This window comes from Stomoxys calcitrans, chromosome 1 (assembly GCF_963082655.1).
Source record: "Stomoxys calcitrans chromosome 1, idStoCalc2.1, whole genome shotgun sequence".
In the NCBI taxonomy this organism is placed as follows: domain Eukaryota; kingdom Metazoa; phylum Arthropoda; class Insecta; order Diptera; family Muscidae; genus Stomoxys; species Stomoxys calcitrans.
The window spans coordinates 44,528,445-44,551,760 of NC_081552.1; the positions used below are offsets into that span (position 1 = coordinate 44,528,445).

At 36.3% G+C, this 23,316-nt stretch overlaps 1 protein-coding gene and 1 long non-coding RNA gene across 3 annotated transcripts in view; both read right to left on the reverse strand.

The window, feature by feature from the left end:
• Nucleotides 1-1,235: 1,235 nt before the first annotated feature.
• On the reverse strand, nucleotides 1,236-2,711 carry LOC131994182 (uncharacterized). Its single transcript, XR_009396512.1, has 2 exons — nucleotides 2,436-2,711; nucleotides 1,236-2,356 (listed from the first exon to the last, which is right to left on the reverse strand). It is a non-coding gene; the product is annotated as an uncharacterized LOC131994182 (long non-coding RNA).
• Nucleotides 2,712-4,174: 1,463 nt separating this feature from the next.
• LOC106094987 (serine-rich adhesin for platelets) overlaps nucleotides 4,175-23,316 on the reverse strand; it is a 114,262-nt gene continuing 95,120 nt past the window's right edge. For both annotated transcript variants that reach the window (XM_059360661.1, XM_059360660.1), the window contains 3 exons: nucleotides 23,188-23,316; nucleotides 18,370-19,169; nucleotides 4,175-5,692 (listed from right to left, as the gene is read on the reverse strand). In XM_059360661.1, coding sequence (XP_059216644.1) covers nucleotides 5,483-5,692; nucleotides 18,370-19,169; nucleotides 23,188-23,316 — 1,139 coding nt within the window. In that variant the 3' untranslated portion in view covers nucleotides 4,175-5,482. The remainder of the gene's footprint in view (nucleotides 5,693-18,369; nucleotides 19,170-23,187) is intronic.

Here is a 23,316-nt window from a genome sequence, read left to right on the forward strand (position 1 = left end):
ATGTACAATGTATTTCTTTGGCGCATCCTTACGGGCAATTTTTTAGTCTTACCTTGCTTTTAAAAGTGGCCTAAATAAAAAAGTCCGTCGGATTGACAAGTAGCGAATTGGACAGCCACTCCGTGGACCAAATAAAGTACGGAACATTATTTTTTTGCCATTCTTGGGTTACACATGCCTGGTCCTAAATACGAAAGGTACATATGTATGTACTCATTTCATATTATAATTACACTCAAAAACTTATATATTTACTTTTATCTATTTATATCTAATAAAAATTCTATTCGATTGTTCTAGAGCTCACGAGTGGACTTCGAACAGCTGATACTCGATTATGCACTTGTTAACGAATGCCAATAGTGCTTATTCGTTAACGAATGCGGTAATGGCAAAACAAACATTTTCGAACAATTTTACTCGTTGATGTATGCGGTATTTCGGCCCCTGGAATTTCAGAATTGCTCAGGATTTAAATTAAATCACATTAATGAACTCCGAGAAACATTTATTTAAAATTAAAATGACTTATTTTGTTTGAAAACTTGGATTTTACGGGTAGTCGCTTGTGTCGAGCTTCAAGTTGTACAACCATATAATAAAATATATTTAACACTACTATTAAACATCCAGACATTTGTTCTATGTGAGATATCACTGCATCTCCTAATTTTCTTGAGTTTAATAAAGGCACTTCTAGCCTTGTTGATACGTAGGCCTATGTACGACCTTTGTTATCTTGCTGCCAAGATAGAAGTTTTCAATGATATGGCCGTTTATAGTGAGCGGTGTCAGATTTGATGTTCCTATCCTCATCAGTTTGGTCTTTGCAGTTTACCCTCAGGCCTATATCATCCGCGTTGTCGATGTCACCGAGGAAGTCGTTAATACCCCAGCGTATGCCATTCGTTGCCTCAACATTAGTTGCTTCTAATACGCAGTCTAATAAAATTAAAAATAGCGTCGGTGACAGGATGCAACCCTGCTTCACTCCTTGGTCAATCCCGAAAGATCGCCTATCTTTTCCGTTGAAGCGGACTGAAACTTCAACATTGCTATACAGCTCCCTAATGAGTGTTGCGATTTTTTCACAATCAACTTCGCGAAACTGTGTCAAAAGCACGCTCAAAGTCGATGAATGAAAGGTATAGGTGAGTTAATGTAGTCGGCACAAGAACGTCCTGGCCGAAAACCTGCCTGTTCCTTCCTCAAAATGATGTCAAGTGCAGGTGAAATACGTTGCAGAAGAAGACTTGCCATCACTTTTATTGCGTTTAGCAATGTAATCCCATTTCAGTTCTTACACTGGGTTAGGTTACCCTTCTTTGGGATTGTGACCATGATCCCCTTCTTCCATTTCGTGGGGACAGCGTTTGTATCCCAGGCCTCCCTGATTATTGGCGTGATCGCTTGAGCTATGGGGTATGCCCATACTGTAACAGTACAGCAGGTATATTACCAGGGTCAGCTGATTTGCCGCTTTTGAGTGAGGCCAGAACGGCCTCACGGTGTTTTATTTCCTCTACAGTTTCGTTGCTTATCCATGGTTGTTGGGATCGTCGAGCAATGCCTATGATAGAGGTGGCCGCCTCCGTACATGTTGATGATATGTGGGCCAATGTATGAGTGTTATTTTGCAGCATCTCCGTTAATGTTGCCCCTTTGTTCGAGGTTCTCTAGGTTTAAGAGGTTGAACTTTGTGCTTTTTGTTTGAGTCCTTTTCACGACGGCTGGGCGTAGACGTAGAGTGGTCACTAAGAGCATGTGGTTACTATCGATATAGGCTCCTCGTTTAGTTTTCACATCCATCAGCGAACCCAGAAAGAGTTTGATGGCAAGTATGTGGTCGTTTTGATTACGGGTCTTTTCATCTGGTGATTCCCAAGTATATTTGTGTATATATTTCATGGAGGAATTTTGTGCCTTCAATAAAGTGCCGCTTTCTTGAGAAGAAATCAATCAATCTATCGCCATTGTCATTCCTGGCATCGCCAAGTCCTGGCATTCCCATGATTGATTGAAATTTCCCATAACAAGTTTAATGTCTCCTATTGGTATAGAGCGTGTCACTGAATAAAGTTGGAAATAAAGTTGATCCTTTGTTTCGTCGTCATCGAGTTGGCGCGTAGCATTGTACAATGGATATTTTGCGTTATTGCTAAAGTTAAAGGTGTCAGTGCTGCCAAAGTTTAAGTACAAAGCATTTAGCGGGAAAACCGGTTTATTTATCCCAAAGCGGGTTTAAAAAAGTGGTTTCACGCGAACAGCTGTTAACAGCCGGCCAGATTTGACGGTATTTAGATGGCAGATTTCTGTTTGCATTCTCTTTGTTATTATTCTCTTTCTTGCATATTCTCTGAAAATAGCAAAGAAATCTCAAAACCAATCAGTACCAAACAACGGGACAATCTGTCACGCGACATTTTTAACTTTACCTCTTGGCTTAAAAAAAAAAACGAGAAATATTCCGCCAACGTAGTCTGAGATCTGAATGAATCGAAGAAGTTGTCCCAACCGGAAAGTCATTTGGTGGTCCACACAGACAGGAAAGACAGAAATAGAAAGCGGAGATATCTCGAAATTTGGAAAGTAAAAAAACCCCCACGAGACAGAGGCGTTTCAATTAAAATTAATTTTCTGCAATTTGTATAAAAGTTGCAAAAAAAATTGTAAATGTCACAAGCTCACAAAAAAGTAATTTGACTCTTAAGAGATCGGCAACTCCAACGTTAGCCGCACAATGGTAACACTGGTTATAACAACTGCATTGGTTAAGGCTCTATCACACTACATGTTCTTGTCTTATGATATGCCACTTTTTATGTATCGTTGGTATTTCATTATGTGTGTCTAAATTGCCAATTTACATACGATTCATCGTTTTTACTATCACACTAGTGTTATTTTTGTATAACATAACCTAAAAATGTGAGCAAAAGCTGTCGTTTATGGCTACAAATTGTTAAAGTTGTGAACAAATTTTAATTTAGGGTTGCTTCCATTCAACTTAAAACAAAAATTAAGTTGTTTTAAGTTGAATGACATGTCATGTAGTGTGATGGCACTTTTAACAAGCGTATTGCTCAGTCCCATGGTACCATAACATAATTACCAGGTAGTGTACCGTAAACAGCTGAACATCACTTTTTCTCGCGATGTGCACTATCTGTCAACGATTTTTGGTTGTATGTGCATTATAGTTAAAAACCATAACACACACCAACAACGAAAAATTGCGCGAACTAGTAACATACCCAATATCAGAGTTGCACTAATCACTGATTTTGGCAGATAGTGAGCTCATTATTTTGTTGTTGGACTACTGCCACTACCTGTAAATGAATATATCTTGCCATAGTACAATTACATGATAAAATTAAGAGGTAGTGTCATTAGAAGAACAACAAAAATCTATACCCAACGAAACTACCTTGAGTGGCAAATGTAAATTGAAATGTCGAAGCGGTTTTAGAAATAATGTTTGTTTTACAACTTATCTTCTTCAAATGTGTTTTTTTCTTTGTATTTTCATCATTATAGCACCGCTTTGTTGCTTATGTGTGGAATATCGGATCAATAGAATATCTTTTCAAGATTTTAGAAAAAAAACTCGCATCTGTGTTATCAAACCTTTGAAATTTAGATTTACGGCAAAATCAAAACAAAAATAAAAAAAAATGTACTCGGCTGTTCGCATGACCTCTCCTTATAAGTGCATCCTGGTACAATTAAGAGGTAACCTCATAAGCACAACAACAAAAATCTGCCCCAACGAAACTACCTTGAGTGGCAAATGCCGTAATTTGAAATGTCAAAGTGGTTTTAGAAACAAACTTTGTTTCACAACTTATATTTTACAAATGTGTTTTCATCATTACAGCACTGTTTTTTGAATTTGTGTGGAATATTGGATCAAATAGAACATCCCCTCAAGATTTTAGAAAAAAAAATCACAGCTGTGTTATCAAGCCTTTGACATTTAGATTTACAAGAAAATTAAAACAAAAATAAAAAACACTGTACTCAGCCGTTCGCATGACCTCACGTTATAAGTGCATCCTGGCTCAGTCCTTGGACATTTGGCTAAACTTAAACCTCTATCAATTAGAGTCATAAAACAACTAAAAATAAAATAAGTAAAAGGCAATTAAAGAGTACTGCTGTTTAAAAATCTATTTTTCATCGCATTTGTGTTTTGTTTTCTGTTTGTTTTCTTTAAATATTTAACAACAAATATTTTCATGTTCCATTCATCATATAAATAGTTTTTTTTTTTTAATTTATATAATAAAAAAAATTATAATAATAATAATAAAAGTATTAATAAAATTAGTTGCTTTCCTTTGCATAAAATTTAAAACTAAACTTAAAGTCAACTTTAAAGTGTTCTTTCATATTGCCTTCTAACGAATTTAAAATCATGCTGCTACGACATTTTCTTGCTACATTTAACAAATTAAAATTAAAAATAAAACGATATGAGTGGCCATCAGACAGGCACACGACAATTGTGTCCGCCCAGGGTCAGGCCATTTACTAAAAACGATTTTTTTAAAATAATAAACAAGGGAAGGAATCATTCCAACATTGCATAATTATTACGTTAAAACATGATCTTCAACATTATGCTTAAATCAAAGTACATAAATATTTGCTTTGCTTTGCTGACTTAATAAGATTTTTGATTACAAAACAAACAAAAAATATTAGTTATTGTTACCAACAGATGACATACATACATCAAAAAAATATATACCATAATATTTATATATAAAAAATAAGACTAAAACAAACATTAGAACAAAATTTTTTCAATAATATATATATATATATATATATATACTAATTGCTAATATAATTACTAAAATTTAGATATACAGTGTGTAATAATATGTATGTATAAAAAGAATTAAAATAATATATGCACATTGTTGTGGTTTTGTTTTGTTTAGGGTGTGTTGTTATTTTTACGTATTTAACACACAATAATACAGATTTCCAATTTGTTTGCTATAATTGAAATTTTAATAATAATCAATAGAGTTTCCTTTCGTTTATTTTGTTTACATGCTTGCCATCTCTATTTCAAAGATTTTCATTCTCACTTCCTTTCTTGGACTAATCATAATTATAATATAAATTATAAACTATATTTATTATTCATATAAACTGTAAAGTATAAATATATGCATGTATGTATATGTTTAAATGTATATGAATTGTTTGTTATTTTTCCACAATTGGTTGTTCTTCTTGTTACTTGATTTTTTTTTAATTTTGTTAATTAAAGCTTATAATCTATTAATATTTTCAATATTTTTTTGTTTTGTATAATTTTAAATCTGTTATTGGATTTTGCATTTGTTTTTCATCTGTTGTTCTTTAAATTATATGTTTTTTTTTTCAATGTATATAGTAGATGTGTGTATATATAACTACAATTTGTTTTCCTTTTAGCTTTTTTTGTTTGTATGTTTTACTTCTAAAATTTCATTAATATTGTATTGACCCCTAATAAGTTTCTAACATTCTCGTTGTATTTGATGAGCACAACCTTTGATGCGCAAATATTCAATTTTTCACCAGCGCACAAAAGTTGTAAACATGTCGCCTTCTCCAGGAAATCCGACATTTTCAATTCACGCATAAGACTTTTGTGAGCGGTTGCTGCGGAAGATGATGGTGGATAAATCTAAAAATTAAAAACAAAAATACATTAGGTTAGGTTTGAAAAGAGGGTGCAGATAGTGGAATGGGGCGGCACTATGGGCATACACATAAGCCAGTAATCGGCTTGTTGTGCGCATTAAAAACTAAAAAGTAAACTCGAAAAAAATCCAAGTTAGGAATTCTATGCTACTTACAAAACCCTTGTTTTCCATTCCACTCCCCTAAGTTGGTTCATATCTTGTGTAGTATCCACACCGAAGTGCTGGTATCTGTTAGCCGCGAAAGCCGGGCAATGACATAGGAAATGGTCCAACCTCTCATCAACTTCCCCACATGCTATCACTTGCTCCACCGATTTTGCATAAGTGAGCTTGTAGTCCTATGTGTCCCGTTATGATACCAATAGCTATACTAACCTCCTTCTTATTTCTTTTCATTAATTTCCTTGTCCTCTCATGACCCGGACCACCCCATAGGATTTTCGACAGCAGTTCTCTGACCTTCACTGCCAAATCGTTTGCTATTTCATTCCCCCTTACTCCGTTATGGCCCGGCACCCAAACGATGCGGAAAAGGCGTTATTCTAGGGATCCCAAAGTCGACTTTCGACCAATCGATCAGTCGACTTTGTGTGTAAAAAAATCGAAGTCGACTTTCAATGAATAAAAAGTCGAATAATCGATTTTGAAGTTGAATACGAAAATAGAGAGATACAACTTTTGCTTTGCTTATGTTGCTGCTAAGCATGGTACAATTAAGAGGCAGCGTCATTAGCACAACAACAAAAATCTACACCCAACAAAACTACCTTGAGTGGCAAATGCCGTAAATTGAAATGTTAAAGGGATTTTAGAAATAAGATTTGTTTTACAACTTATTTTCTTCAAATGTGTTATATATTTGTATTTTCATTATATCACTGTTTGGTTGCTAATGTGTGGAATATCGGATAAATAGACATTTTCTTAATATTTTAGAAAAAACAATCACAGCTGTGTTACTACAAAGTCAAAACAAAAATAAAAATTTTTATACAGCTGTTCGCATTCTGGCTGCTTAGTAAGAATTGTTTCCAATTTTTCTGAGATTTATTTTGGTACCTTTTTCTTAGTTACATAAACATTTACACGGAAGGTAATAGCATTATGTGATTGAATCGATTTGATGATCGTCGGCAGCGGTAGTCAGATGGTAATAGAAGTTCGTGCCATATCTATGCAAAATTTCAGCGATTACACCCTTATAAGTGTAAGATTCGGCTTAATAATTTTATGTTTATGGAATTTCGGCACAAATGTGTCTTTTATCCATTAAGCGCTTATGTTCGAGGATGGGTTGTATAGAAATATATCTTCACATTGTACCCGTAAAGACTGGACTTCAGATTCGAAATCTTCAGCTCCTAAAAGGGGTATTCAATGTCCGAGATTAAAATTCTTAAGGTCATAAAATGCGAATGGTTCCAACCTTTGGGTTTGGTTTCATTCTAACGTACCCACAATTTTCGGTATTTTTGCTCTGAAACCCACATTTTTGTTCCAATAGTAGCACCCATATAAGGGTAGATTTCACAAACAGAGATTCTTGCGCCGAATTTAGCGACGTCTAGATGGAATTTCGAATCGATAGACTCCGATTTGGTAAAGGCGGTCTGTAAATATATCTTCATGGCAAAAGTCTACGAAGAGTTATAGGAAATAGAAAATTTTGGACATTGTTGACAAAAAGTCGAAACGTCTACTTTTGTACAAAAGTCGACTTTTTGCAACAATAAGTCGAAAAATCGATTTTTGCTCTAATAAAAGTCGAAAAGTCAAAAAGTCGATTTTTCGTCCTAAATTGGGATCCCTACGTTATTCTCCTTCTTACACTGCATGACTGTTCGTGACCTTACCCTCCTGGTTGTTATTGCCCTTGTGGCCATTTTACTGTCGGTAAAGATATTCGACGTCCTCGCGTTAATACCACAAAACACTTTATTTCAAGAAAAAATATTCATAAATCAATAAAAAGTAGTAACAAGTTAGAGACGATGGACATAACTTGACAAATATTTAAGTCACAGTCGTTGAGGATTGAAGAGCACAGCAGTCACATTACACCACATCAGCGTTTGGTTTCCATCACACGTTTACTCTTCCATCTGATCAAAGAATGTCAAAATTTCCCTCATCATAGAAGGCAACTTGGTCCCAGAAACCTTCCTGGTTTTCCTAGGTTTAAACATCCAAATAATGGTCTAAGACCTGTGAAGTATATATATTCTTAATAGTAATGGGATATCAAGTAGATATAGAGATTTTTGTCCGCCCGTCTGGTTTTCGAAGCGTGTAAACTTTAAGGGTAAAGCTAGGCACTTGAAATTTTGCACGAATACCATTGCTAAGTGTAAGTCGGTTTGAATTTTAAATGGCCCAAATTTGAAATAGCTCCCATATAAACCCATATCCCTATCTGACTTCTTTAGCTTCATGACGACGCTATTATACTTCGATTTGGTTGAAATTTTAGACATGACTTTCATCATCAAAGCACCAATATCCCATTTGATATCGGTTCTAGTAGCCAAAACAAATAAACGAGGAAAATAAATGGGTAATAACAGGATATATATAACCTATTTGTAATTGCCTGATTTGCCAACGACAATTCTATAAAATAACTTGAGAAATTCGATCCGTGGAGGAAGGCCATGCCAAATTATTTGAGGAAATCGCTAACACCTCCTTCCAGCCAGGCCTGAATGGCTGGGTAGCGAATTATTAAAAGTAGAAACAAGTTACTGACAAAGAAACCTTGTTGACCACGTACACAGCAATTGACCGTTCAGTAATAAACTATGCAGCGCTGGTGTGAACACTCCAGCTAGGGGAAGCGCAGTGAAATAACATTCAAATCTGTCCAAATGCTGTCATATGTACTGCGACGGGCTGTCTCCACAGTTCTCACGTAAAACACCTAAATCGGGACACGAAGATTCTACCCGTGCGAAGGCACAACTACGTGATGTCTAAACAATTTCTACTGGGTTGCTATCGCAAAAGACCATATCCATCACTATCTTGTCGATAGGTATGCACCGCCCAGTGAACGTAGACCTTGGAGATTGACCGCCACCCATTGCACTTGAAGAAATTAGCCACCCTTAGCAAACCAGAGTAGTTTTGACTTAATTTTGTTCCGGCAGATGCAACCGCCTATTGAAAGTATGTCCCGATGGTAAACTGGTACCATATGACACACGCCACTTTTTTAACTGCCCATCCAATCCTATTCGACTTCGGACTAGAACCCTCTGGACGCATCCCAACTGTATGAAGCTTGGACGTGTATTTCTTCTATCTATCTTTCATACTTATCATACATCTTTCATATCTATTATACTTTCTCCAATCTCCGCATACGATTTGCTTGTTTGTGTAAATTAATAATTATTTTCCGCTACGATTCCGTAATTTCTTTAAGCTTTTGGACATTTTTCGTCAAAAAGTGAGGTAGGTATTTCTCAAAAATAATCACTTTTCATGTTTGAACCAAGCAGGTTGCCATTAGATAACATGTGTGTTCGCGTACTTTAGTTGTCAGCAGAAGAGAGCTAGAATTTGAGAGCGAGCAAAATTTTAAGAGATTGGTAATGGAGAGCTTGCAAATTTCCATTAGAGGTTCTTTTTCCAGCAGAAATTTTACGAAAACCAGCTCTTTAATTCAAATAAAAGAGAGAGTTAGAGGCTGTGATTACTCTCTTGCAATTTTCTAATGACAATTTTTTGCTGGAAAAGTGCGCGAACAGACCAATCAAGCACGTTGCCATATCGGTAACATAGATATTTAAAGGATACCGTTTGTGCCAACACTTTTGTGCGCCGACGGACTCTATTTGTCGTCAGATAATAAACAAGGGTTAAAAAACACACAACAAGGGCACCATCATTGAAACAGTTGATTGTGGTTGTACATGAGGACCCTGCAGGATGTTTCTTGGGGGTAAATTCACCTTTATTAACACAAATTACCGGTCATATTACCAGTCCATTATGTGGCAGCTTGGGCGTATTTTTCTTTTTGCAGAATAAACCGGTAAAAACACCAGTATAATGTCTCTATGTTGGGGACAGTTCGTTTTTTCGCACTCGTTATTTTTGCACTCGTTATTTTTGCACTCGTTGTTTTTGGTGCTTTCCTTGTTGTACACGCATCGTATTATAACAACAACCACAAACAACGACGTGTTCTGGGTGAGTTTTTTTTCTTTGAACAAAACATAGTAAAACAAAACAACAAGTTAACCCGTTACTTGTGCGCAGAGAAATTGATGTTTTTTGCTTTGGCTGCTGCTAGACAATTTTGTTCAGTCTGTGTTCTAATTTCAAATGGAAGTAGCATACAAGCACAGGAGCAAATATTTGCAAAATGTAAATAATTTGCTAAATATAAATATTTTTCTAAATGCAAATAATATGCGATAAATGATGCAAATTTTTAATTCATTTTTTATTCTTTTTTAGAAGCAATTTTACCGCCGAAAAATGATAGAAGGACGCAACAGCATAGAAAAACGATGCATTTAATGAAAAAATAATATTTAAATATTAAGAAATAATTATTGTCAAATATTAATTTTTTGTTGTTGTTTTGAATTAATACTGAATCGTTTTATGAATTACTTTATTTGTTCTTTACTTTTATTTTTACCTTGAGTTTATTTATTGTTTATTTTTTATGTATGAAACAAAAAAAAAACTTAATAAAAAGTTATTAAAAAATTGTCCAAACAGGTGAAGCGATGTGTTAGTATTAACCGGAGAAATGACTGGTTTTTCAGCCGTTGAAGTGGTGGGTTTTTTTTAACCGAAGAAATGATAGATTTTTCAAACCTGTGAACTAATCGATTTTGTATACCAGTAAAATGGCCAGTGTTATAAACCGATGAAATGACCGGTTGAAAATTATTGGCCCTAGTTATATGGATAGTCAGCGGACCAGTCACTGAAAACAGGTGAAATCACCAGTTTGGAACCGGTTCAAAGTCCTGCAGGGAAATTAATATGCATACATGTACAATTATTTTAAGCAAAATCTATAATGACGAAGGGACATGTCCTGCTATTTTTCCCATAGAACTCAGTAAATGCCGTAATATGTCGGTATTATCAATTTTTATTGTGCGTTTTGAGTGGTTGGAGCGAAAAGTCAAATACAGAACTAGGCTTTATGATTAATTGTATAAAAACCTAAAACCAAATTCGTTGCCACTTAATCATAAATGCGCCTTACACTTAAAAACTATTCAATGTGTAGAGATGGGCATCTACCTACCGGGTAAATACCCAATACATATGAACCTGATGTGTGGACATTTGTCGGACTTTTCGACTTTTATCAAAATACAGCGGTCAAAAAAAGTATTCATCATTCAATGCTTTTTTTTTTAATAAGTCTACAAAAGACAATTGGAATAAAAACATATTAAACTAATGATGCAGTAGTGCTTGTGTGATATATATGTACACAATTTCATTGTTTTTAAAGAAAAAAATAGTATTTATTGGAACAAAAAGGGCCATTTTACAGCTGAACACAAAAAATTAAACAAAAAAAGTATTCATCATTGCAAAAAAACAAAAAAATAAATAACATAATTTAAAAAAATTAATACTTTGTTATTCGACCACCGCGTCTTATAACTTCTTTTAAACGGTTTGACATCGATTGGACTAATTTAGCGGTTATATTTTGGTCTATATTAGTCCATTCCTCCATTATCACCTGTTGCATTTGACTCTTGCTCGAAAAATTGCGCGTTCTCAATTTGCGTTCGAGATGTTCCCAAAGATCTTCAATTGGGTTCAAGTCGGGACTTTGAGGAGGAGTTTTAATGACTTTGGGGCAGTTATACAGCATCCACATCTTGGTATTTAAAGCAGAATGTTTGGGGTCATTATCTTGATAATATTGAAAGTTATTACCAAGCCCAAGTTTTACAGCACTATCTTTTAAATTCCTCTTTAAAATGTCAATGTAATACTTATGATCCATTACTCCATTAATAATTTCAAGATTTCCCGCTCCTGAAGCCGCCATACACCCCCAAACCATTAAACCACCTCCACCATGTTTTACAGTAGCAACTGTGTTTCGTTCTTCAAGCTCTGTATTTGGTTTTCTGTACACTATGACCTTTTCATAGCACCCAAAAAGATTAAACTTGCTCTCGTCTGCAAAAATGACTGTTTTCCAAAATGATTCGGGCTGTTTTACATACATTTTTGCGAAGTTTAGCCTTTTCACTCGGTTTATTTTATTTATAAAGGGCTTCTTACGTGCAGTTCTTCCTCTGTAACTATGCCTTTTGAGTGTATTTCGCATTGTTTGTGTAGTAACTTCCTTCCCTAAATATTCCATAGTGTTTTTACGAAGAATGGTCGCATTTGTCTTCGGAGTTTTCTGAACTTGCCGCACTAGCCAACGCACATCTCCAACTGAAAGTGCTTTTGGTCGACCAGATCTTGGTTTATTGTCAACAGTTTTCGTTTCTGTCCACTTTCTGATGATGGATTGTATAGTAGATCGTGGTCTATTTAATATTTCACTGATAGTTTTTTGAGTTAAACCATTCCTGTGGTGTTTTATTATCAAAACTTTTACCTCATCAGAAACCTCGTTTTGCTTACGACCCATTTTGACAAAAACTATATTTTCAATGAAATTAAATATTTGCTGTCAAGGGCAAAGCCTCCTTTACTAAATAAAACAGAAAAGGGGGATTCCCAAATAATATTTGAATTTGACTTTGATGATAGCACATCAATGATGAATACTTTTTTTGTTCTGTTTTTGGTGTTATTATATAAAATTGCATTTTTTGCGCTAATTAAATTTATTTTTTGAATTTATTTTAAAACATATTACGAAAAATAAACTATTGCATAAAACTGCATTATTTGTTTACTTTAAATTTTCTTCAATTACCCAAAATAAGTGAATTTATTATCAATTTTGCTAATGATGAATACTTTTTTTGACCGCTGTAGCTAAAATCGACTTTTCGACTTATTTTTGCAAAAAGTCAACTTTTCGGGTTTATCAAAAAGTCGACTTTTGCAAAAAGTAGATGTTTCGACTTTTTGTAAAAAATTTTGCCATGAGAATATAATCATTACTCCACCCAGAAAATTAGTCTGCTGATATCAGCAAACACTGTCTGCTGATTTACAATTCAAAATCTTCAACTTTTGAATAAATCCATTCAAATTTTTTGAACTTCGAAATAACATTTGTTATGTATTAGTACAAAAATTGGCAATTTTGGACGTTAATTTTTTGTTGAAAAGCATCTATTTTGTCTGCTGTTATTTAAATTCGATCAAAAATTAGGAAATTGTGGAAATTTTGAAAAAAAATTAAGTTAGATCCTTATAATATTGGAAAATAAGATGGAATATATTTTTTGTTTCAAATATTTATGACATTTTTGAGTTTTTTTAACTTTTCACAATTTTAAAGCAGCAGGCAATTTTTGCTGTTTTTGCAACAATTTGCAGCTATCCCATTTTCAGCAGGCTTACTGCTGTTTTTACAAACACATTTCTATGATTGTTTGTATTTTCATAAAGGGGAGGTATTAAGTTTTAAATGCCAAACTGACGCATTTTTATATCAAAACCACCCCGCTATCTTAAGGCGCTTCCTGTTTACTTTCCCCTTTTTTTGTATTTGAACTAAAGTTTGAAATAGTCTATATATCCTAACCGACTTTTAACTAGTGGTCTGAATGTTAAAATCCAAAAACATCACATTTTCATGCACATATGAGTAACGAACTTTTATTCTCTATCACTCCATCTTTAAACCTCAAAAGAAAAACAAAATGATCTCTATCCTATTCGATTTTATGTACCCGGCATTGTCAAAGACCACTTTTTTTAAAAATGTGGAATTTTTCAAATGTTGTTGTTGTCGTCACCATTAAACATGAAAACAGACCGCCTACACCAAATCGGAGTATCTCTATTCTAAATTCCATCTAGAGTTCGCTAAATTCGGTTCAAAAATCTTTATATGTGAAATGTACCCCTATATAAAATATTGTTCGATTCGTCCATGGATTGAAATATACTTTTACCATGCCGAGAAAATGTCGCTGGCCAAATTTTATACAAATTGGAATAAAAATGTGAGTTTCAGAGCCAAAATACCGAAAATTGTGGGCACATTAGTATGGGATCTACACCTAAAGTCGAACCCGCATTTTATAGGCTCAATCTGGAGACGATCTATATGGCAGCAATATCAAAATATGGACTAGGGTCAGTAAATTATAACAAATTTTTCCCAAATTTCAACAAAATCGGACATTTAATACTCCTTTTGGGAGCTGAAGATTTCAAATCTGGAGTCCAGTCTTTGCGGGGGCAATGAAAAGATATAGTCCTCGAACATAAATCCTTAATGGATAAAAAACGCATTTGTGCCAAAATTCAGCTTCCATAAATATATTTACCCTCCACCATGGATCGCATTTGTCAAGTTTGTTGAATGACTTTTTCAAGGAGAAAACCTCAGTCATAGAAAAATGCCACCTTCAAAATTTCAATAACTGCGCCCTTTGAACAATTGTTGGAAGTCATACCAAAACATATGCAAAACTTCAACCATATTAGATAAGAATGGCGTCATCTAGGAGCCCAAGAAGTCTAATCGGGAGATCGGTTTATATGGCGGCTATATCAGGATATGGAGTAATTTAGGCCATAATTGACACAGTTGCTGAAAGTCAACAAAAAAACACTTCATGCAAAATTTCGATCAGCCAAATCGGATAGAAATTGCGCCCTCTAGAGGCTCAAGATGTCTTATCGGGAGATCGGTTTACATAGCGGCTATATCAGATTATGGACTGATTTAGACCATACTTAGCACAGTTATTGAGAGCCATACCAGAACACGTCATGCAAAGTTTCAGCCAAATCGGATAAGAATTGGGCCTTCAAGAAGCTCTAGAAGTCAAGACCCAAGGTTGGTTTATATGGCAGCTATATCAAAACATGGACCGATTTGGCCCATTTACAATTCCAACTGACCTACACTAACGAGAAGTATTTTTCCAAAATTTCAAGCGCCTAGCTGTACGCCTTCGAAAGTTAGCGTGCTTTCGACAGACGGACGGACTGACATGGCTAGAAGAGATACACACTACATCAAAAGGAAGACCAAAAAACGAATATGGAGGATTGTTCAGTTTACACAAGAAAGAGGAGACTTACAGATGGCACCAATAAATTGACCACGTCGCAATTATCAAAAGCGCTGTCTATCAAATATACAAAGGACAAACAGATTACAAAATCTGTTGCTGATGCAATCCCAAAGCGTTTAAAAAGGATTAGAGAAAGCATTACCGCGCCTCCAAACACACCCATTAAAAAGTGTAGTTTGGAAGAAGCCTTGGCCTTGTTTATGGACCTAGAACACTCCCAAGAAATATTTGACATACTAAGGACATCGTTAATCAAACACGGGGTTGATATTTTATCCACATATAGTCGTAATACGCAAGTCAAATTGGATTCACGAACACTGCATACGGAATTTACGGAAGTCTCTGCGAAAACCAGCCTGCAGGATCTATTGCACCAATGGCTGCTGGAGAGTCTTCCTGAGAATGAGTGAGTGGGGTTGCGATGCATTATCAGGACAAAGCAAAGGATATCTTCCGATGAAACAATATCAGACGCAGATATGTTTACGACATCTTTTGTTCCTTTGCGGCTAAAATCTGACGTTTCCCTTCACTGGAAAAATTCACGTCCTTCATCAGTGCATTATTGCCGACCAATTATGTTTGCAAAGGAATCTGACTCATCTGAACACATAAGTGTAACGGTGAAGGATATTGAACAAGGAATAAGCAAGATTAAGCCCACAGTGTTGAACATTGGGCAAGGGAAATATATTGAATGCAACTTTATTGAATTGAGCATGCTTGACGAAAAATTCGTAAACGAACTGACGGGAATAACCTCAACATTGTCATGTCCAATTTGTAAAAAGAGTCAGAAGAACTTCGGTAATTTGAACTATTCTACATACAAGGAGAACTACGAATATGGAACGTCACCTCTGCATGTGAGGATACGATGCATGTAGTTCTTGCTAAAATTGGCATATACCGTACCACAAAAGGAAGAAAACTTCGATGAAAATACATCAACTAAGGTTAAGGAAAATATCAGAAAGAAGCAAAAACAGAATAAATTTTTTAAAAAGCTGGACTACAAGTAAACTCTCCCAAATTCGGATACGGAAATTGATGAGACAGTAACTAGAATCAACAATCAAATCGTAAAAAGATTAAGAACTATTTTAAATGTCTTAAACTGCAAGGAAAGCATCAATTCTATATACAAAATATGGAGAATAAGCATCAAAAACTGCAACACTTTTAGCGAAAAAGTATCCACAGAAGAAATTGACCCCAACAGTCCATAAAATATTGGCACATGGCAAAGATGTAATTGACTATCAGTTGTTGCTAACAGGAGACTCTTAACAAATTCCATAAAAATATTGGGTTGCCCAAAAAGTAATTGCGGATTTTTTAAAAGAAAGTAAATGCATTTTTAATAAAACTTAGAATGAACTTTAATCAAATATACTTTTTTACACTTTTTTTCTAAAGCAAGCTAAAAGTAACAGCTGATAACTGACAGAAGAAAGAATGCATCTACAGAGTCACAAGCTGTGAAAAAATTTGTCAACGCCGACTATATGAAAAATCCGCAATTACTTTTTGGGCAACATCACGGATGAAGCAAAATGAGAACCTATACAAGATTCTGCAGGATCTTCCGATCCACTTATTTCTTCAAAGCGCCATGTAAAGTCACAAAAAAATTAGAAACAAATTATAGCTTAGAAATGATTAGTCATTTAGACATAGATTCACATACAAATTCAGATGAAAATTTAACAGAAAGTTGAAAAAAATATTTAAAAAAAAATTGGAAAATATAAAATTTACAAAAAATATTTTTTTAATCCAGAAACTTAAAATTTTTCCACAAATTCTGACTTTGATGAGCTATAACTAAGCACCTACATGGCGTAGCACCCTTTTTTAATATTCGTTTTATAGCCTGAACAGTTATCTTCCATGTGCCGTTTAAATTATTCAGTTATCTTAATTGGTTCAAAATATGATTTTTGCCACGAAAAAACTCGAATTTACCTGGAGAAGCTTAAATAAATCTCTATTATTATTATTATTATTATTATTTTTTGATAATTCTACACTTATTAAAGATATCCTTCCATATACAAAATAAAAAATTACAGTCCCTTAACTACTTTTCGAGATATAACACTTGAAATCGAACCAATCGAACCGTATCTCTTAAACTGAAAATCTGGTCTTGTGGATACCATTTTTGAAATCATTGGAATTTTTAAGATAGGTTAGTTCAAAAATTCGTTGGTGCACATGAAAATTTTGATTTTTGCCATCTGTTTTCTCTGTCCACGCCATAGCGCAACGTGCCAAAACTGTAACTTGAATTAAATCTTAATTAGTTTACGAATTAAGGTCCACCAAGATGAAATCCCAAGAGTACGGTATAGTACAAATGTCTATTGTGTGGTCGCACAGCAAGAAATTGTGGGCATTAGCCCCACTGGTGTAAGGAATTAATTCAATTAAGGGGCCAATGAAGGGGATGAACTATTGGGTTGCCCAAAAAGTAATTGCGGATTTTTTAAAAGAAAGTAAATGCATTTTTAATAAAACTTGGAATGAACTTTAATCAAATATACTTTTTTACACTTTTTTTCTAAAGCAAGCTAAAAGTAACAGCTGATAACTGACAGAAGAAAGAATGCAATTACAGAGTCACAAGCTGTGAAAATAATTGTCAACGCCGACTATATGAAAAATCCGCAATTACTTTTTGGGCAACCCAATATTTTAGTAGGTTCTTTTCGTTCATCAGCTCATTACAGATGAGTAATCAGATTTAAGGATGGCAGCAAAGCGACAGGCGAGTGAAGGTGAAAGGGAGTGACTGGTGAACGAAAAAGAGACAATTTAATATTACAATACAAACTAACTGAAGTGATTGAAACATTTAATAGGCATTTATTAGCAACGAACGTATTATTCGGAATACTGTTGAGTAGTTTTGGGGAAAACTATACTCTGGTGCGACGAACCCTGTTGTTTTGAGGAAAACTGTTCCCAGATCTTAAACTGTTGGACTTATGGAATCTCTAAAGCTCTTGTCATTCTACACTATGTAGGGTTCTGCAAAAACGAGCTTCTCATTCAACTGTTTTTTTTTTTTCAATTTATCCGTTAAAATTTAAATTTTATACAAAATTTGGCCTTTGATTATTGTTTCCATTATTTCCCATTTAAGCCAACATGTTTCATGTAGTGGCTGTGGCGGTTTAAACAACAAGATTTATATGTCATCAATCACTCTTGTCAAGGTTATGGCTCTATGGCCATGGTCAACAGAAACACACCAACAAGGAAAAACGCAAACCTGGGAATGCATATATCGCTTCTCAACATAGCCTTCTCCCTCCCCAAGTGCTTATCATCAATCACCTTAAAGGGCAGAACTAAAACATTTCCATAATTCTACAGGCAATATTTTTATAAGGTCCTCCATTGCCCGCAAGGACGACACCACGACTACTTACCTTATTCAATAGAGTATCCTTCGATTTGACTTTAAGTAAATTGCACAAATCACTCAAGAGAACCCATTTGTCGTTGGTGCCCTCATCTTTGAGTAAATACAGTGGGGGCAATAGAATGTCTGCTTCTTCGAATTCAAACATTTCGCCATCACTATCTGAGTTCTCTACCAGAATCTCCGATTTCTTGCTATCACTAGTAATAGTAGTAGTAGTAGTTGTTGTAGTCGCCGTAGTAGTGGTAGAAGAGTTTAAACGTACAGAATTGAATTGATCTATTTTATCGAGTACTACTGCACATTTGTCCATAACAGTCTTTGTTGATGTCTCCCCTTTTTGCTGCTGCAGCGCCAATGATGACGCTGTTGCCGTTGTGTTTGTCGTTGCTGTGTTGGGTGGTGATGGTGCTGCTGATTCAATAGCTTTCAATGCTTTAGCCAAGTAACTGGTGCCGCTTGTAGTTATACCACCACCACCTTTGCCATCACATCCTCTACCTACGCCACTATTTGTTGCGCTATTGCTACTGCTACTTGTTGGACCATTTTGTGAGATTTTATTGGAATTATCGCTGGCCATTGCCGTTGACGCTGAGAATGTGTTGTTCACACTACTGCTGCTGCTGCTGCTATTTGTGTTTGTTGCATTGGCATTGAGTACATTTTGTTGTTGTTGCTGTTGTAGTTGTTTGCTTTGCATCATTTGATTATTGGTTAAAGAACCTCTACGGAAAAGAGCTCTGCTCATATCACACAATGGATTTGGTGCACCCTCAAACACATTATAACCACATTCTGAAGGATCTGCAATCGATAGAAAAGGTGGATACAAATTTAATTGACAATAGGATTCTATAAATATAAAATTTTATAAAAAATTCCAAAAAACAACTTAAAAATACACTAACAATTATAATAAAAACAAATATTGAAATAAATTAAAAAAGTATATAAAAAAAATTTAAAACAAAAATTACAAAACGTATAAGAAAAAAGGAGGCCACCGTGGCGCAGAGGTTAATATGTCCGCCTATGACGCTGAACGCCTGGGTTCGAATCCAGGCGAGACCATCAGAAAAAATTTTCAGTGGTGGTATTCCCCTCCTAATGCTGGCAACATTTGTGAGGTACTATGCCATGTAAAACTTCTCTCCAAAGAGGTGTCGCACTGCGGCACGCCGTTCGGACTCGGCTATAAAAAGGAGGCCCCTTATCATTGAGCTTAAAACTTAAATCGGACTGCACTCATTGATATGTGAGAAGTTTGCCCCTGTTCCTTAGTGGAATGTTCATAGACAAAATTTGTATTTGAATAAGAAAAAATTAAAAATAAATATTTTGAAAGAACTTAAATTTAAAAAATAAAAAAAATTGTTAAAGTTAGAAAACAAAAAAGAAGAAATGAAAGTTAAGAAACTTAAGGAAGTTTTATTTTTTAAGAGTTAAATAATTCAAAAAATTAAAAAAAAAAACAAGTAAAAAGGCGTTAAGTTCGGCCGGGCCGAACTTTGGATACCCACCACCTCGGATATATATGTGAACCACCTTTCCTCAAAATCCGGTCGAAAATTCATAATCGGTTTTTATGGCATCTATATGCAAATCTTGATCGATCTAGACCAATTGCAGAAATATGTGGAGGGGCTTAACTTAACTCTTTGTCCCAAATTTCGGCAACATCGGACAATAAATGCGCTTTTTATGGCCCCAAAACCTAAAACCGAGAGATCGGTCTATAGCAGCTATATCCAAATCTGGACCGATCCAAGCCAAATTGACGTAGGATGTCGAAAGGCCTAACAGAACTCACTGTCCCTAATTTCAGCAATATCGGATAATAAATGTGGCTTTTATGGGCCTAAGACCCTAAATCGGAGGATCGGTCTATATGGCAGCTATATCCAAATCTGGACCGATCTGAGCCATATTGACGGAAGATGTCGAAGGGCCTAACCAAACTCACTGTCCCGAATTTCAGCAAAATCGGATAATAAATGTGGCTTTTATGGGCCTAAGACCCTAAATCGGAGGATCGGTCTATATGGCAGCTATATCCAAATCTGAAACGATCTGAGCCATATTGACGGAAGATGTCGAAGGGCCTAAGACAACTCACTGTCCCTAATTTCAGCAATATCGGATAATAAATGTGGCTTTTATGGGCCTAAGACCCTAAATCGGAGGATCGGTCTATATGGCAGCTATATCCAAATCTGAACCGATCTGGGCGAAATTGACGGAGGATGTCGAAGGGCCTAACATAACTCACTGTCCTAAATTTTAGCAAAATCGGATAATAAATGTGGCTTTTATGGGCCTAAGACCCTAAATCGGCGGATCGGTCTATATGGGGGCTATATCAAGATATAGTCCGATATAGGCCATCTTCGAACTTAACCTGCTTATGGACAAAAAAAGACTCTGTGCAAAGTTTCGGCTCAATATCTCCATTTTTAAAGACTGTAGCGTGATTTCAACATACAGACGGACAGACGGACGGACATGTCTAGATCGTCTTAGATTTTTACGCTGATCAAGAATATATATACTTTATAGGGTCGGAAATGGATATTTCGATGTGTTGCAAACGGAATGACAAAATGAATATACCCCCATCCGTCGGTGGTGGGTATAAAAATAATGAACAGAAGGAAAACAAAACAAATAATAATAAATAAAGAATATTCTTTGCAAAAAATAACATGTTCTAATTATTAAAAAGGGTTGCCGTCTCAGTGTATGTGTTCGTCTTTTCTCATCATTGGAGATTGAAAAGAACCCCGGGCCCACCATCCACCCGACTTCATAACTTCTGAGGGCCGGACGTTTATCAACCAGAAGAAGGCTGATTGGGCTGGCTTCAGAGAGTACACCAATCGTCGCTTCAGTGAACTGCCACCCCCTCGGATCATTAACGCAGCAGCCGCTCGCTTTATGCCAGTCGAATACCCCAAGAGCGGCCGAATTTCCCGGCGCAGACAGACGAGCGTGATGGGTTTTGTTGTACGGATCCCACTCACTCCAGAATCAGCGAGCTGAATCTGGAAATAAACAGGGTAGTCAAAGAACGTAGGCGGAATTTGTAGCTGAAACACTTGGAGCAATGTAATTTAGGCACCGGTTTAGGCAAGCTGTGGTCTACTGTAGTCACTCTCGAACCTAGGTTGACGGGATGACAGGACCTCACACACATTTGGCGAAGTAACCGTGGCTGAATCAAAGATATTCGCCAGGTTATTCAAACGTCAATTTATTGTGCATCCCGAGAGTGACAGGGCAAGGAGTAGAGCCATTCGCCGTATCCGTGGTCTCCGAGCCGATGAACAAGGCGTTGGCCCCCGACGGAATCTCTACATTGAAGTTGAAGAATCTGGATTTAACTGGAGTTGAGTACCTTACCACTGTCCTCAACCTGTCTTTGAATACTCTTATAGTTCCCGATGTCTGGAAAATGGGCAGAGTGATCCCGCTACTGAAGCCTGGAACAAACCCGAGTTTGGGGTAGTCGTACAGACCGATCTCCGACCTTCTCTCACCAGTGGAAAAGACGCTTGAGGCATTACTCCTCCCAAGCCTCGTAGGAGAATTTCCATTTGCCGAGCATCAACATGGATTTCGAAGACTGCACAGCACAACAACAGCTTTGCATGCCATCACCGCACACATTTGCCGTGGCTTCAATCAGCCCAGGCCTTGTGTTAGGACGGTCCTCGTGGCACTGGACCTATCGAAGGCATTCCACACGGTCAGCCATGCCAAATTATTTGAGGACAACGTCAACACGCCCCTCCAGCCAGGCCTGAAACGATGGGTCACAAATTATCTGTGTGGTCGCCAGTCATTTGTGGAATTTAGGGATAAGAAGTCGAAGCACCGTAGAGTGAAACAGGGAGTTCCCCAAGGTGGCGTGATATCTCTGGCACTGTTTAACCTCTACCTATCCTCCATTCCACCATTGCCGACGTGCAAGATGTATGTCCCGATTGTAACCAGGGACCGCACGATACACGTCACCTGTTTAACTGCCCAGCCAGTAACGACCAACCCACTCGACACAGACCCAGATCCCTGTGGACGCACCCCATCTTAGTCGCAGAGTTCCTGGGTCTTGACACTCAACAGCAGACGAAAGATAAAACAAAATAAACTGTTATCAATCAATCAACAATTCCCAAGTTATCATTTAGAAAATCTCTTCGGAATGTAGTCTGTCGTGTCTCACCAATATCTGCGCTCGTATCTGCGCTATCACCGCGGTTTCGCTCAGAATCAAGGAGTTTCCACATCTTTGTGCAATGCCAAAAGACCGAAAAGATCCCATGGCAGCCGGTTGTATGTACCGGATTGACCCGATGAATTCCTTCATCGGCAAGGGCTGCCGCCTCAGTGTACCACACACTGCTACTACAACAACAACAACAACCGAGTATGGTATTAAGTGCATCTCTCGGCGTACTATTTATACCCCCATAGATCAGTAACTCCACATGTCCTAACTCTGCACAGAGTTTGATATGGATTGACTCCAAGCCTCACATTTTTGAAAGCCTATTTTATATCACAGAAAGTTGACAAAATAAAATCGCCTTTTTCCAAAGTTAAAATACTTATGTCCAACTGCCCCTATGGAATAAAGTTTAACTTCACATTATTGAAAGGCTATTTTATATCAAAAGAAACTGCCAAATAACAATCGTCTCTACTTCCACAACGTCATAAAGTGGACATAGCGCCGACCGTACGTTGAGAAAATTGTCTAAAGCATCTAAAGTTTTAACAATATTTTCTAATTTTTTTTTTTTATTCTGCATTAACATCTTACCATATAATTCCCATGGCCCATTGAATTTCCATGGCTTACGATCAGGTCCCATACTTTGTACATCTAATAAATGATTATTTAAAATATCACGCATTGTTGTGCTTGAAGCTAACATTAAAGGAGTTTGAC